Source organism: Saccopteryx leptura, chromosome 3, assembly GCF_036850995.1.
Source record: "Saccopteryx leptura isolate mSacLep1 chromosome 3, mSacLep1_pri_phased_curated, whole genome shotgun sequence".
NCBI classification, from domain to species: domain Eukaryota; kingdom Metazoa; phylum Chordata; class Mammalia; order Chiroptera; family Emballonuridae; genus Saccopteryx; species Saccopteryx leptura.
This window is the reverse complement of record NC_089505.1, coordinates 205,479,960-205,496,656: the sequence shown is the minus strand read 5'-3', so window position 1 is coordinate 205,496,656 and position 16,697 is coordinate 205,479,960. Positions and strand designations below refer to the sequence as shown.

Here is a 16,697-nt window from a genome sequence, read left to right as displayed (position 1 = left end):
TAACTTAGTTAAGGAACTGTGTTTATGTCTCTAAGACATGGTACAAAGTTGCTGGAGCCAAATCGCCAAGTTGCTCCATCCCATCACCTGGCCCTGACCTTCTCAATAGGAGTATTTTTTCTAACAGTGAATTTGGCTCCAGAATTCCCCCAAAAGCTTTGCAAAACTTTTTTAGAACTGAACTACAATCTAAGACTTTTCTGACCCAGCCTTTCTTCTCTCCCTCTCTCCTCCATTGTGCCATGCTCTGACAGTCCCTTCCTCATTTTTCCTTCACAAGCATGTCCCCCCATACATCTATCTGCAAATCATCTGCTTCTCACCAGAAAAGAGACTGTTATTCTTTTTTTGTTAGAGTGACCAATATATTTATGATGTACTATTACATTCAGATGTATAAGTAATTATTAGTTTAAATCAATTGAAATGGGCCAAAGAAAGAACAAAGGGAAGAAAGGAAGGAAAGTAAGAAGGAAGGAAAAGAACATCTCTGGGGCCCTGTTTACAGGAAGAAGCATGTCTATGTTCTTCCTCTTGTCCCTAGGTATTTTTATTAGTAGCTACTCAGAGTATCCAGCTGACTGAACAGAAACCTGGAATGCAGAGTTCTAGCATCTCAAAGAAAATCATGGAGTAGTGGACTTGAACATGAGAGGCAATAACTTAAAAACTGGGCCAGACAATATTTGACCTTTTTATATCTCAAAAGTGTCAAGGTAAGTCAGGTGGTCTTTTGATGTTATTCAGCTCTATCCTTATCTATGTGTTGGGAAACTGGCAGTTTCTACTCAAATTAAACGTATCTATGACATAGCAGTTCAAATCCGAGACATACACCTAAGAGACATGAGTGTATATGTTAACACACAAAAAGAAAGTACTAAAATTTCATAGAAACTTTATTTATAATCACCAAAAACTGGAATCAGTCCATATGTTCATCAAAAGAAAAGTAAATATATTGTAGCACATTCATTCAGTGATATGGTATACAGTAATAGAAATAAGTTAACTACAAATGCTTGCAACCATATCAATAAATGTCAAAAACACTATGTTGAAAAAAAGAAGAGGGGATACATAATGATATAATATTGTTATATAAAGTTCAAGAATAAACAATATTTATTCATTGCAATAAAAGTAAGAACACTGCTTGTCTTGGGCATGGGTTGGTGGTGAGAAATTGACTGAAAAGAGGCTAAGGGAACTTTCTGAGGTGACTGAAATGTTCTATGTCTTGATCTGTGTGATAGTTACATGGGTGTATGTATAAGTACAAATTCATCAAGATGTAAAGTTAAGATTTTTGCATTTTATGATATGTTAATTATGCCTTGATTTAAGAAAAAAGCTATCTGGTAATAGTCATCAAATAGCCTAACCTCACACTTACATAAAAAATAAAAAAGCTCTGGGAATTAAGTAACTCTCTAATTCAGACTTGGAAGTTTGAAGGGAATTCCAAGCTGAAGTATCCCAACTGGTGGTATCAACACACACCTCTAAAACATGGCATGTTAAAAGAAGCTCAGTTCTGCTCATTTTAGGGAAGGCATTCCTTCAAATGTTCATGGATGACCAAGCTCAGAATGCAGAATCACTAACTCCAGGTGAAGAGAGGTTCCTGGAGACTTGCTCCACATTTTTCCTTCAGTGACACCTCTCAACTCCCTATCTTTGTGGGTAGCCCAGGACCAGGAAGTGACTTCAGGGATTTGGATAGGCACTTTAGCTTAGCTACCTTCCCACTGTTCTTCCTTCTGGCAGCATCAAGGTGTGGTCCTGCCAGAGCCTTGCCGTAAGGAAAGCATATTCTGGCGCAATCTGTGCATTTTGTTCAGTTCCATTCAGGATGTACAGAGCCATGCAAATGAGATCTCTTTGTCTGCTGGAACTTATGTACCTATCATAAACAACTAGAGCTGCATGCCTAAGCACTGAAGACATAAAACCTATAGGAAGCCTTTCATTTACTTTTCATTTTATCCTGCTTGTGCCCAAGAGAAAGATTTCAGAAATGGCTAAAAATAAGGTGGAAGAGACAAGGGAGTCAGAATGGACCTTGATACCCCCAGGAGAAATTTCCCAAGTTGATGGGATTGTTCTAGAGAAGAATCTGTGCAACATCTGGGATAAAATCTGGGACTTTCAAGCCAAGCCTGATGACCTTCTCATTGCTTCCTATCCCAAAGCAGGTAAGTAAATAGGTATGAGAAGGTGAAATGGAAATAACAGTGTGTGTCAGCTCCTTTTAGGAGGATGCAGTTAAGTTCAAGGATAGAGTAAAGCAGTATACTTGCCTATACATCAGATAAAAAGGCAAAAGATTTGAAAATTTTCTACAAAAATATAAGGGTTTTTTATAGAGATAGAATAGTTGATTTATTAAAAATATATACCTAGCCAAATCAGATTCCACAGGTCAAAGCACCCATACCAATCATTTTTTTTCATTCAATAATAATTTATCATGAATCTTATAAACACCAGAGACCAGCACCAGGCATAGTGATAGATAAAATGTTCATTATCTCTGCCCTGCTGACATTTACAATACAGTCTGGAGGACATTAAATCATTAAACAAATCATTGCATAGATCTTTGGTTACAACATGTGCTAAATGCTAAGAAGAAAACATGGAAGGGATAATGAAAAAATACTGGCAGGTCCTAATTTAGATTAATGCAAGTATAGTAAAGAACTTCTGAACTACTGTGATCATTGCACAAGGAGTTTATTAGTTTGCTAGGCAATTACAACCCAGTACCTGGTGGCTTAAACACCAGAACTTGATTGTCTTACACTGCTGGGAGTTGGAGAGTATCAGGGTTGGCTGGGAGAATAGATTCTTCCATTCAAAAGGGAAATCTGGGCAGCACATCCCATATATGGACTTAGGGCATAACTCTAACCACAGCTTGCCTGATCTAGAATACAACTTGCTGAGATTCTATTCAGGTCAACAATTATATATGGGAGGTTATTGAGTAGCAGGTAAAGTTAATGAAAGGGCAAATATCATATTGTAGTGGAAGTCCAGAAGTAGGGGCACAGAATAGTGGAATTTAGCTCTCCTAAGGCTAGAGGGAATAGTTAGTGGTAAGTGTGAATCATGATGTGAGACCCCTATAAACAGGCTGGACTGCAAGGCAAATCCAGCGTGTGAGGCAAGGAAGTCTGGCAAAACCCCTTGGATGTTCTGGGCCAGTCACAGAGGGAATTCGTGTTTCTTGAGATGCTCTCGGTGTCTACAACAGCAAAGCCAAGTCCAGCAGCAGAGTCTGCATGAAGAGGGAGCTTCCTTTGAGAGGCACAGTCACCCTCAGAATCCAGGAAAGGAAGCAGATCCAGCAGCCTGGACTGAGCAGAGGCAAACATATGGAGTTAGGACAACAAATTGACAGAGAGGCAACAAGAGTGTCAAGGATAAAGCTAATTCTGATTCCAAGGAGACAAAAGGAAAAATTGGTTCTCATGAAGAGTAGGAATCAACTAGGAGCTGAGCAGATATGGTACCAGAATATAGTCTAGAAGGGGAGCCATGGTACAGCACCCAGGAAGTGCTGGTACATCAAGGTACTAGCATCATCAAGGCCAGTGGTGGGATTCAAATAATTTAACAACCAGTTCTCTGCTCTAATGACTGTTTTAAGTATAAAAAAATGATTTGCCAAAAGGTAGTTAATTATTTTATGCATTTAATACTTAAATAAGAACAATAAAAGAGGTATGCAAAATTTGATTATGTTATAAGAGTTTTAAAATATTAAATAACACCTGACAAAAAACAATTAAACTGTTACTTAAGATATTTCCAATGACAGCTTGTCACACTCTGGTTGTTTGTCAGTTTCTATTTATATTATATGTTTGTTTACTGAAATAACAAAAGTAAGGGAATTAAAATGTAGGATTTTATCAAAAGTATAATGAGTTTTACGAAATGAATAAATAAATATTACAAGCATAGTTCCGTAAAATATGGACAGAATTAATGGGCACTTAGAATACACTATTGTGCAGATGAACATTAAAAAAGAGTAAGGAATGTTAATTTGTGATTTCCACTTTGGGCGGCTACCAGGGCCTACCTTGGAGAGAACTCTAATTACAAGTGCCATTTTAACAACCAGTTCACCAAACTCAACAAAAAATTGGGTATCAGTTCTGCCGAACCAGTGCCAACTGGTTGAATCCTACCACTGATCAATGTACTAAGGAAAGGGAAGCCAGGATCACAGGAAACCTGCATGAGGGTACCATAACAAGAATGGCATCTTCTTCCCCCCAGGTTACCTGAGCAAGATGCTCTCACATGTACTGGTTCTGGCCTTCCAGGTATACTAGCACCAAAACAAAAAAAATTAAGACACTTAATGTTTATTTAGTGCTGACTGTAAGCTGGATTCTGCCCATTTTCTAAGTCTCAAAACACATGAAAATAATTGAAGCTCAGTGGGACTTATATGATTTATCCAAAACCACCCAACTCATGCTTCCCAGAGATAGAATTAGAGCCCATTTGATTCCACAGCCTCACACAGATCCAAATCATCATGCTTCCTCCCAGAGAAACAAGACCAGGTCAGCCTCAGAGACCAATCATGGGGAGACTTCCTGGAAGGCTAAACAATGTAGAGCCCAAGAGCACTGAGATGTGAGGGGAACACCTCCCCACACCCCAATCACTAAAGAGTTAGTAGATGAGACTATAGAGAGAAACAAATATTACACTAAAATGTAGCAAAGGTTATTTTTCAACTTAAAAAATAAGTGTCTCCATACTTCTCACCAAAGAAATTAAATTGTTAACCCAGTATTAATTGCTTTCCAATATGAATGGCCCTAGTTTATCAAGTACTGTGCCCTCACATGCACACTTCATTGTGTCTGAATATAATTATGTTAAAAAATAAATTATAATAAAATTTAACCAATTAAACTTTGTTGTAGAAGTAGTTTAAGATTACATTGAGTCTTTCTTTGTTTTTTTAAAAAATTTATTTAGAAAATTAATTTTAACAGGGTGACATTGATTCATAAGAGAACGTAGGTTTCAGGTAAACATTTCTATAGCATTTGAACTGTTGATTATGTTGTGTACCCATCACCCAAAGTCAAATCATTTTCCATCACCTTATACTTGTCCCACTTTATACCTTTCCCCCCACCCCCTTCCATGTGGTGCTGTGCTCTGGCTGCTTTGATTTATCTTTTCCTCTGTCCCTCTATCTCACCACTCCTCCCAGCAGAAGGAGATCCAGTCACTCTAGGTTTTCCTCTTCATACTCCTCAGACAAAATCCAGTCTGAGCTTCCCTCCTCCCCAAAGTCCAGTAGAAAGAAAAAAAAGTCACTCTGGGTTTATCTCCTCTCCAGAGCCCATGGTGATTGTGTTTCATCTTCTGCCCCCTTTTTCAACTCCTCTCACCTTTAGTCCATTTGTTGTGGGGATCTTTCAGGCATACCTGCGAACTCAGCTGGGGTTCCTTTGCTGTGTTATAGTTATTTAATTTGTTGACATATCAAGGGATGAGATCAGGGGTATATCTCATGCCATCATTATTCTGATGTCCTATTTCTTTACCTTTTAAAGAGAAATTAATTCCATCTAGATTTTTCCAGTTTGGGAATTACTGGAAGTTTTTAGATTTCTTTTTCACATGTCCTTTTTTATTTTCACATTGGATCAATTTCATGGTTCTAAAAGGAAGAATTAACAAGAAGGGTAAACAAGATTATTTACTAGCAGCAAGGGTTTAATTATAAAAGTGAGTGATTTTGAATTTCTGTGCTTTTTCTCAAACGGAAATCTTTTCTAAATGAACTCTTGTTACATATAATAATTATTTATATTATCATTTTCTAGAAATACCAATGTATATTCAGATCTTTAAAATACATCATTGGAAGATAAAAACAAATGTCACAATTCTTCCCTTAAACTTTCCAGTGAGGAGAAGATAATCTTAATTTTTGGTTTCAATTCAATGTAGGAAGTACTGTAAGTGTGATACTGATAGACAAATTTTTTTCTTAGCATAAGATGTTTCTAAATTGTAAATTGCAGAAAATTTATAATTGGTTTCTTGGTTCTTTATTCTACTTTCTGTCAGGAACTACTTGGACACAGGAAATTGTAGATTTGATACAGAACAACGGAGACATTGAGAAGAGCAGACGGGCTCCCATTCACCTTCGACAACCTTTCTTGGAGTGGGTAAGAACAGCAAACTCTGGTAAGTCTCCAACTTAAAAATCATAATCTTCACATAAAGATGGACACTTTGGAAGTGAAGACTCTGAAAATCTACCACACTGAAAAAATAAAAAAACTTCCTTTGATCTCCAATTCCAAAGACTGAATGAAAGTTATCTTTTCTTGTGCAAATCTAGATAGGTCCCTTCACTTAAAAACTTATTTAGCCCTAATACTTAACAATAGAGAGGTACGATTTCTCTATTAAATGAAGTATCAGTGAGTTACAAGTGCCAAGGAATATCTACCTAGTCCTCCCACAATGGAGTTTCTGTTTTCACATGTGTGACCCCAGTGCCAAGGAATCTGGTATCAAGGACATCAGTGTTCAAAATAAGAATTCACAATGCACTTTCCATGTAAAACTATAAATGGTATGGCCACAGCTAATACATTTATGGTACCTACCACAGGCCAAGCATCATTCTCAATACTTTCCATGCATTAATGTATTTAGTCTTTACAGCACACTTGTGAGGTAGCTGTTTTGTTGTTGTTGTTTTTATTTTATTTTTAGTGTGCATGCACACATGAGAGAGAGAGAAACAGACAGGACAGGAGAGAGGTGAGAAGGATCAACTTATAGTTGTGGCCCCTTAGTTGTTCATTGATTGCTTTCTCATATATGCCTTGATGGGGGGCTCCAGACATGCCAGCGACCTTGGGCTTCAAGACAATGACCTTTGGGTTCAAGTCAGCAATCATGGGGTCATGTATATGATTCCACACTCAAGCTGGTGACCCAGCATTCAAGCTGGTGAGCCTGCACTTATGCTGGCAATATTGGGGTTTCAAAGCTGGGTCCTCAGTGTCCTAGGCTGGTGCTCTGTCCACTGCACTACTGCCTGGTCAAGCATAGGTAGCTGTTATCTTATACTCATGTAGCAGATAATGAAACTGGAGACCAATTCTGAAAAGTGTTTAGGCTACACTAAGTAATTTGGGTTTGCTCTTAGAGGCCACTTGTGGGCACATCTTTAGGATTCTTCAAGACCTCTACAACAATTTCTTGATTATTTTATTTAGAATTAAATGTAATTTATAAATATAATGTAGGCATGCTCTGGAACATCTAAATTAGTGTTTTTCAACCACCAGTCTGCAGACCCGTCAGTCAGCAATTTTGTGCTGATCCGTAAAAGAGTTAACTACCCTGATGTTGTATGAAGATTATAGACTCAATTATCTTAGTTGAATTTGCTTATGCTCAGGGTGATTTTTGCCTTAGTCGTCCCCAAAATATTCTTCTATTTTTACCAGTCCCCAAGTATAAAAAGGTTGAAAAACACTAATCTAAATGATCAATATAACCTGCCACACAGTCTCAGCATCCTCATTTGTATCTGTGTCAACAACCCCTGATGCTGAGTGGTAGAGCTACAATCATTGAAGGTTAATAGGATGAGAAATGGAGAGGAGGACTCAAAGTAAATAAGACACCAAATGAAAGCCAATATATCAAAAGATTTTAACATACAAAATGAAAATAAATTATGAAGTATTAAAATTAAACAGGAAAGAATGCTTTTATCATCTAGGAGTGAAAAAGGGCTAAATATGACCTAAAACCCAAAAGCTGTAATTGAAAAAAAAAGACACAATCAATTGCAAAAGAAATAAAAACTTATTAAAAATTAAAGAATAAGCCAAAACAATTTTTTCAGGAATTGACCAGGCTAACGCAATGCCTTCCCCAAGGACACTGAAAACTCATCTTCCTGTGCAACTACTGCCTCCATCCTTCTGGGAGAAAAACTGTAAGGCAAGTTTGAAGCAAAACACATTCAGAGATGAATTTTCTTCATAAGAATATTGTGTTATAACCATGGCACAGTCATCCCCATGCTATGTCTATCAGGAGCACTGAGGAATAGATTATGAGTCCTGTAATTATCTTTCATTGATAAGGATGAGCTCAGTATATACCTACATTGAGAAAAGGGAGAGGACCAACATCTATTAGGCTTGGTTCTGAGCACCCTCAATCCCTGAGTAATGCTACAAGAGGAAAATGCAGCTCAGAGATGTTACATAATTTGTCCAATGATAAACACCTGAAAGATGGGCTGCAAATCCAGGTCTTCCTGACCTGACAGGCCATGATCTTTTCACTACCCTATGCTGACTATGCTATGCCTCCTACAACCACAATATTCTTCCTAAGCTTATACACAGTTGGTCAGCTCCTAGCCTTAAAGTAATGAATGTTTAGTTATTAGAAGATTCCACTGGAGGAATCTTAGGAACCATGTGTTCCACCATTCTTTCACTTTATTTCACTTGTGGCTAAATTTCTGTTTTCAAGCATCTTAGGATGCCTACAACTTCTAATCATTCTGAGACTTGATAAAGCCAAATAATTTTATCAAATTTTTATAAACAAAAATTAATTTCTACATTGATGTCTATAGATTTATTTTATAAACCTTTTTAATTACAGTTGAAATACAATATTATATTAGTTTCAGATGTATAACAGAGTGATTAGAAATTTATATAACTTACAAAGTGATCATTCAGCTAAGTCTAGTATCCATCAAAGACCACACATAATTACTATAATACTATTGATTATAATCCCTATGCTATACTGTACATCCCTGTGACTGTTTTTATATCTGGAAATGTCATAAATCTTGAGTTGGTTAGAGAAGAACTCATCTCAACTCTTTCAGAATCCCAAGAGACCATTTAGCCTTATAGTCTGAAGGAATGCTTACCTACAGAGACAATCTTTAGGTGGGCTCTTGGCACTTAGCCAAAGCACCCTTTGGCCTTTCCTCTCCATGGAACAGTTCTGTCTATGCTACCAGTCTAATAATACTTGCCTTTGGTCATTACTTTTCTATCCCTGGACCCAGATCTACAGAGGAAGTATGCAAGGGAGAGTGATTAAGTCTCTGGATACACTTTAGAAAACTAAGGATGATATAAGGTTAAAGGGCACAGAACTGTTCCATGGAGAGAAAAGGCCAAGAGGTGCTTTGGCTAAGTGCCAAGAGCCAGACAGAACCAGCCCTGGGTTGGGCCACAGTAAAGCAGCATCAGCACTGTGTAGAGTGCTCTGGGGAGCAGAAAGGTAGGAGTATATAACTCCTTGACCAGGAGGTTTGGCAAAGGTGATAGAGAAGTGGGGTCATGAAGCATAAATAGGGAATTGCCAAGTGGTAAGAGAGAGGAGAGCATTCTAGTTTACCAGATGAGCAGAAGCCATGACTTTTGCATGCAAGATCAGAAATGAGGCCTGGAAGGTCTGAGCCAGATGTGAAGGGCCTTGTTGCTGTGCTAAGTTCCCCTGAGGACATGGTAAGGTGGAGTACAAAAAAAAAACACCCCAAAATCCAAAAACTGGGGCAAGACTGGAAGGATACCAATGAGGAAATGGTGGTAATATCCTAGAAAAAGAATTAGAAAATCTCAAATTAAGGTGAAGAGGGTAACAGGAGTCAAACACATGGTAACATAAAGAAACTAGACTTTGAATGGTGAGGGTACAAAGGGTATGCAGTTGACATATTATAGAACGGTACACCTGAAATTTATTTTATTTATTTTATTTTTTAATAAATAAATTTTTATTAATTTTAATAGGGTGACATCAATAAATCAGGGTACATATATTCAAAGAAAACATGTCCAGGTTATCTTGTCATTCGATTCTGTTGCATACCCATCACCCAAAGTCAGATTGTCCTCCATCACCTTCTATCTAGTTTTCTTTGTGCCCCTCTCCTTTCCCCTCCCCCTCTCCCTCCTCCCTCCCCCCACCCCCTGTAACCACCACTCTCTTGTCCATGTCTCTTAGTCTCGTTTTTATGTCCCACCAATGTATGGAATCCTGCAGTTCTTGTTTCTTTTTCTGATTTACTTATTTCACTTCATATAATGTTATAAAGATCCCACCATTTTGCTGTAAGTGATCTGATGTCATCATTTCCTATGACTGAATAGTATACCATGGTGTATATATGCCATGTCTTCTTTATCCAGTCTTCTATTTTTTTTTACAGTGATTAAAGCCTTTAAGCAAACTCTTGGCCAATACAGCAAGAATCCATAAAAGAGTAGTGTCCTTAACATGTTCACCAAGTCTAAGTTGGCCCCAACACCATGCCAAATCCCTGATAAATGCAACCCAACCCCAGTTCAGTCTGTTAGGAGCTGTCACTAGGAGCAGGAGTTCAGGACAAGTCCACCTCCAGGAAAAGTCCGCATGGCACTGGAATTGTTGTCACAATTCTATACTTTGCAGCTCATGTCCAAGTCCCAATGACCACTGCTTTTAGCTGGTAATGATTCAGGTAGACTGGAAAAGCCATCTGCAGCATTTGTGGAGATGGAGCTTCTGTTCTCCTCTGCCTGGAGAGATGAGACCAGGTTGCTTTTCCCTGGAGCTCTGCAACTGTGGCTTTGTAAAGAGAACCTTGGGATACACTAAGCTGAGTGGCAAAGGTAAATTCATAATAGAAGTTGGCAAAAGGGGGAAAGAGAGCTCTAAATTAGGAGTAGGTCCCAGCCTGAAATATGAGTGGGGAATTGAGGTAGGAGGGATAAAGGAAATACTATATATTAAGCAAAGCAACAGAAAATAGGACTATCAACACCCACAACAGAGATCTTCTAGGGAAGAATAAAAAACCTGACTATTCAGGCAAGACATAGTTAAGTGGCCCTTGTGCAAATGAGATCAGTTTACCTGCTTCTAGGAAGAAATACCCTAGGCTCATCCACAGTGTCATAGATGGGGCCGACAGTCCTGGGCACCTTCAGCCTTCAGTGGCAAGCCCCAGCATTCTAGGCAAGGTTAGGTCATAAGTGGCTGGAGCAGGGCTGGAAGAGACTAAACCCTCCCTTAGAGGAGCAAGGGGGAAGCCTACCTTCCAGTGTCCCTTTTTCCTCACAGCAGAGGCATGTAAGTCTGGCAGGCTTTAGCTCAATGACCTTCCTTTCCACTATTGAAGAAGGACCCAGATGGCATCCTTTGAGACCCCTTGGGATGTTGGAGCCTTTAAGGGTGTATCCTAAAAGCTGGTAGTTCCCCTGATCTCTGTTGGGCTTCTTCTGCCTCTTGGTATCTTAAAAGACATGCTCAGAAGATCTCGCTGAGGGGTTTGAGGATCCCCATCCGCCTATATAAATCTTTTCCATATATCTGGAGCTATTTGGAAAAAGATAAAACAGTGTTATTAGCTGGATCAAATAAAGAAGGTAGTAGTTTGCAGGAGAAAAAGATTTGTTCATCAGCATTGAAAAGAAATTTAAAAATTTTTTAAGTAAAAAGCATGATATGGTAGACCTGTACGATTTCCAGGATATGACTCCCCCCTTTTAAATTTTTTTAAATTGACCTTAAAATATTTGCTGGGTACACTTTAATACAACCTTGACTTTAAAGATTGTAAGAAATACACATAAATCAAAAGGTTTGACAAAATACAGTAAATGCTTTTGCTCCATATGCAGGAGCATTGTCAGTTTAACCAGATTAGGAAATCCAATAATAGAAAAATGCATACAATGAGCTATAACATGCTTAGCACCCTTTTCTCTTCTGACAGAGGTTACTATAAATCCAGAATATGTATCCACTGTAATGTGGACATAGGACTGTTTGCCAAATGAAGGTAAATGAGTAACATCCATTTGCCAAAGTTGTCCTGGTAGGGGTCCTTGAGGGTTAACTCCAAATGAAGGGGCAGATTGTAGTATAGGACCCCTTGGACAGGATTTCCCAATATGCCATACTGCTTCCCAAGAATGTTGAAACTGTTTACACAGGGCTGCAGAGTTCTGGTGATGAATAGTATGAGATTGAATTGCTCAATCTGTTATGGTTGCTCCAAATAATTTTCTTTTGGGTAGTTTGATCAACAAGGGCATTCCTAGGCTCTGGCCAGTTGGATCAGTGGTAGAGCATTGGCCTGGCGTGCAGGGGTCCTGGGTTTGATTCCTGGCCAGGGCACACAGGAGAAACACCCATCTGCTTCTCCACCCCTCCCCCTCTTCTTCCTCTCTGTCTCTCCCTTCCCCTCCCGCAGCCAAGGCTCCATTGGAGCAAAGTTGGGCCAGGCACTGAGGATGGCTCTGTCGCCTCTGCCTTAGGTGCCAGAATGGCTCTGGCCACAACAGAGCAACATTCCAGATGGGCAGAGCATCCCCCACTGGTAGGCGTGCTGGGTAGATCCCAGTCGAGCACATGCGGGAGTCTGTCTGCCTCCCCATTTCCAACTTCAGAAAAAAAAATTAAATAAAAAAAAGAAATAAAAGAAAAAAGGGCATTCCCTTGTGCTAAAGCTCCAGGGAGCACGTATTGAGCTCGAGTATGTCCTATAAAACATGGAGCTCTATGTTGACATACAAGTCTTTGAAGAAGGAGGAACTGCTGAAATAGTTCATCAGCATTTTTCCCTAAGACAGCAGTCTTTATAGTGAAAACACCATAAGTAAATATTTGCTGTCTGTATATAGATTAAAGGGGGAATATGGCAAATGCTGAAAAGCCATGATAATGGCATATAATTTTAGACTTTGAACTGATTTTAAGTTGACAGTTTTAGTATAAAGTCCATTGATTTGCAAGAGTGATTTGCCATTTAGTAAAAGTTTCCCAGAGCCATTGTTGTCAATCCTTTGAAAAAAGGAACAACAATAATTTTGAGGCTCAAAACCTATAAGCTGTAAGGGTCGCCTATGCCCCTTGATAATTCAGGAGGCAACAAGATCAAAATATAGAAGTGTATTCCATGGGCTATTAGATGATTCAATGTGCCCAAGCTGTAGCTGCTCTTATACCCATTGAGCAGCTGCCCTAAGTTTCTCCTGAGAAAGGGGCCATTGGTCTACCCACACAGGATTATCTGATTTCCAAGTAATTGGGTCTGCACAATGCATTATTGAGGTAGCAGGAGCTACCAAGGCCCCTATGCTAAATTTTGATATCTTAATCCACACCTTCTGGTATTGGGTGCCACTTCTATGGGGGTGAGAATTCCTTGCTGTTCTTTCCCTAGTCCCTTGGTGGGAAAAAATCCCAGATCAAGCATCTGAGTACTGACTAAACCATTAGGACTGACAATCAACATTCCCATATTTTTCAAAACATCTCTACCTCACAAATTAATTGGCCATCCAGGGAGCACATAAGGCTTAAAAAATTCAGAATGGCCTCCTTAATCTTCCCAATGTAGAAAACTAGAACTTTGTTGAGGGGATTTACTCTGCCTTATGCCTTGTAATTTTGTGGCTGCTGCATAAGTGGGCCAGGAAGGAGGCCAATGTAGCTTAGCAATAACAGATACATCAGCTCCAGTATCAAAAAGTCCTTTAAATTTATGCTCATGAATTGTTAGTTCCATTTCAGGGTGTTCCTGACCTATTTTTTTTTAAATCCAATTGACAAAATCAGAGGAGCCAAATTAATAATTTTCTTGGGGCCCCTTTTGCAAAATGTGGCCGAGAAGCAGAATTAGCATCCTTATAACTGCCTGAATTAGATATGAGACACATTCTTTTTTTTTTTATTAATTTTGATGGGTGACATTGATAAAATTGTCTTCTGTCACCTTCTAACTGGTTTTCTTTGTACCCCTCCACTCCCCAAGCCCCCTCCCTCCCCTCCCCCCACCCTGTAACCCCAACACTGTTGTCCATGTCTCTGAGTCTCATTTTTATGTTCCACCTATTATGTAATCATATAGGTCTTAGTTTTTTCTGATTTATTTTTTTTGCTCAGTATGTTATCAAGGTCCATCCATGTTGTTGTAAAAGATCCGATGTCATCATTTCTTATGGCTGAGTAGTATTCCATAGTATATATGTACCAAAGCTTTTTAATCCACTCGTCCTCTGATGGATACTTGGGCTGTTTCCAGATCTTTGCTATTGTGAACAATGCTGCCATAAACATGGGGGTGCATTTCTTCTTTTCAAACAGTGCTATAGTGTTCTTGGGGTATATTCCTAACAGTGGTATAGCTAGGTCAAAAGGCAGTCCAATTTTTAATTTTTTGAGAAATCTCTATACTGTTTTCCACAGTGGCTGCACCAGTCTGTATTCCCACCAGCAGTACAGGAGGGTTCCCTTTTCTCCACATCCTCACCAGCACTTATTCTGTGCTGTTTTGTTGATGAGAGCCATTCTGACTAGTGGGAGGTGATATCTCATTGTGGTTTTAATTTGCATTTCTCTAATAATTAGTGATGTTGAGCATTTTTTCATATGCCTATTGGCCATCTGTATGTCCTCTTTGGAGAAGTATCTATTCATTTCTTTTGCCCATTATTGGATTGGATTTTTTGCCTTCCTGGTATTAACTTTTACAAGTTCTTTATAAATTTTGGTTATTAACCCATTATCAGACGCATTGTCAAATATATTCTCCCATTGTGTAGTTTGTTTTTTTATTCTGTTCCTATTGTCTTTAGCCATGCAGAAGCTTTTTAGTTTGATAAAGTCCCATTTGTTTATCCTGTCTTTTATTTCACTTGCCTGTGGAGACAAATCGGCAGATACATTGCTGCGAGAGATGTCAGAGAGCTTACTGCCTATGTTTTCTTCTAAGATGCTTATGGTTTCATGCCTTACATTTAAGTTTTTATCCATTTAGAGTTTATTTTTGTGAATGGTGTAACTTGGTGGTTTAGTTTCACTTTTTTGCAGGTAGCTGTTCAATTTTCCCAACACCATTTGTTGAAGAGGCTGTCTTTACTCCAATGTATGCTCTTACCTCCTTTGTCAAATATCAGTCAGTTGTTCATAAAAGTATTGGTTTATTTCTGGGTTCTCAGTTCTGTTCCATTGATCTATATGCCTGTTCTTATGCCAGTACCAGCCTGTTTTGAGTACAATGGCCTTATAATATAACTTGATATCCGGAAGTGTGATACCTCCCGCTTTATTCTTTCTTTCCAAGATTGCTGAGGCTATTCGTGTTCACTTTTGGTTCCATATAAATTTTTGGAATATGTGTTCTATATCTTTGAAGTAAGTAATTGGTATTTTAATCGGTATTGCATTGAATTTATTAATTGCTTTGTGTAATATCGATATTATAATAATGTTTATTCTTCCTAACCATGAGCATGGTATATGCCTTTGCTTGTTTGTATCTTCCCTGATTTCTTTTATCAATGTTTTATAATTTTCTGAGTACAAGTCTTTAATCTCCTTGGTTAAATTTATTCCTAGGTACTTTATTTTTTTTGGTTGCAATGATAAAGGGGATTGCTTCCTTAATTTCTATTTCTGACAATTCATTGTTAGTGTATAAAAATGCCTCTGATTTCTGAGTATTGATTTTATATCCTGCCACCTTACTGAATTCATTTATCAGGTCTAGTAGTTTTTTTACTGCAACTTTAGGATTTTCAATATACAATATTATATCATCTGCAAATAATGATAGTTTTACTTCTTCTTTTCCAATTTGGATGCTTTTTATTTCTTTTTCTTGTCTGATTGCTGTGGCTAGGACTTTCAGAAATATGTTGAATAAGAGTGGTGAAAGGGGGCACCCCTGCCTTGTTCCTGATCTTAAGGGGATTGCTTTTAATTTTTGCTCATTGAGTATGATATTGGCTGTGGGTTTGTCATAGATGGCCTTTATCATGTTGAGGTATGTTCCCTGTATTCCCACTTTGCTGAGAGTTTTAATTATGAATGGGTGCTGGATTATATCAAATGCTTTTTCTGCATCTATTGAAATGATCATGCGGTTTTTCTCCTTCCTTTTGTTTATGTGGTGAATCACATTGATTGATTTGCAAATATTGTACCAGCCTTGCCTCCCAAAAATAAATCCCACTTGATCATTGTGTATGATTTTTTTCATATATTACTGGATCTGGTTTGCTAATATTTTGTTGAGGATTTTAGCATCTAAATTCATCAGGCTTATTAGCCTATAATTTTCTTTCTTTGTGTTGTCTTTGCCTGGTTTTGGAATCAGAATTATGCTTGCCTCATAAAAGGAGGTTGGAAGTCTTCCTTTCTCTTGAATTTTTTGAAATAGCTTGAGAAGGATAGGAGTTAGTTCTTATTTGAATATTTGGTAGAACTCACTTTTTGAAGCCATCAGGCCAAGGACTTTTCTTTTGGGGAATTTTTTGATAACTGTTTCAATCTCATTTGTTGTAATTGGTCTGTTTAGGTTTTCTGATTCTTTCACATTAATTTTTGAAAGATTATAAGTTTCAAAAAATTTGTCCATTTCATCTAGGTTGTCTAGTTTTTTGGCGTACAGTTCTTCATAATATTTTTTTACAATATTTTGTATTTCTGTTGTGTCAGTTGTTATTTCTCCACTCTCATTTCTAATTTTATTTATTTGAGTTTTTTCTCTTTTTTTCTTGGTGAGTCTGGTTAAAGGTTCATCTATCTTGTTTACCTTTTCAAAGAATCAGCTCCTGGTTTCATTGATCCTCTGTATTGTTTCT

The 16,697-nt window shown here is 38.1% G+C and overlaps 1 protein-coding gene across 1 annotated transcript in view; it reads left to right on the top strand.

The window, feature by feature from the left end:
* The first annotated feature begins 652 nt into the window (after positions 1–652).
* Positions 653–16,697, top strand: part of LOC136397780 (sulfotransferase 1C4-like) — a 52,422-nt gene continuing 36,377 nt past the window's right edge. Inside the window, exons 1-4 of the mRNA XM_066372256.1 lie at positions 653–716; positions 2,006–2,198; positions 6,121–6,243; positions 7,928–8,025. Of these exons, the coding sequence (XP_066228353.1) occupies positions 2,021–2,198; positions 6,121–6,243; positions 7,928–8,025 (399 nt within the window). The 5' untranslated portion in view covers positions 653–716; positions 2,006–2,020. The remainder of the gene's footprint in view (positions 717–2,005; positions 2,199–6,120; positions 6,244–7,927; positions 8,026–16,697) is intronic.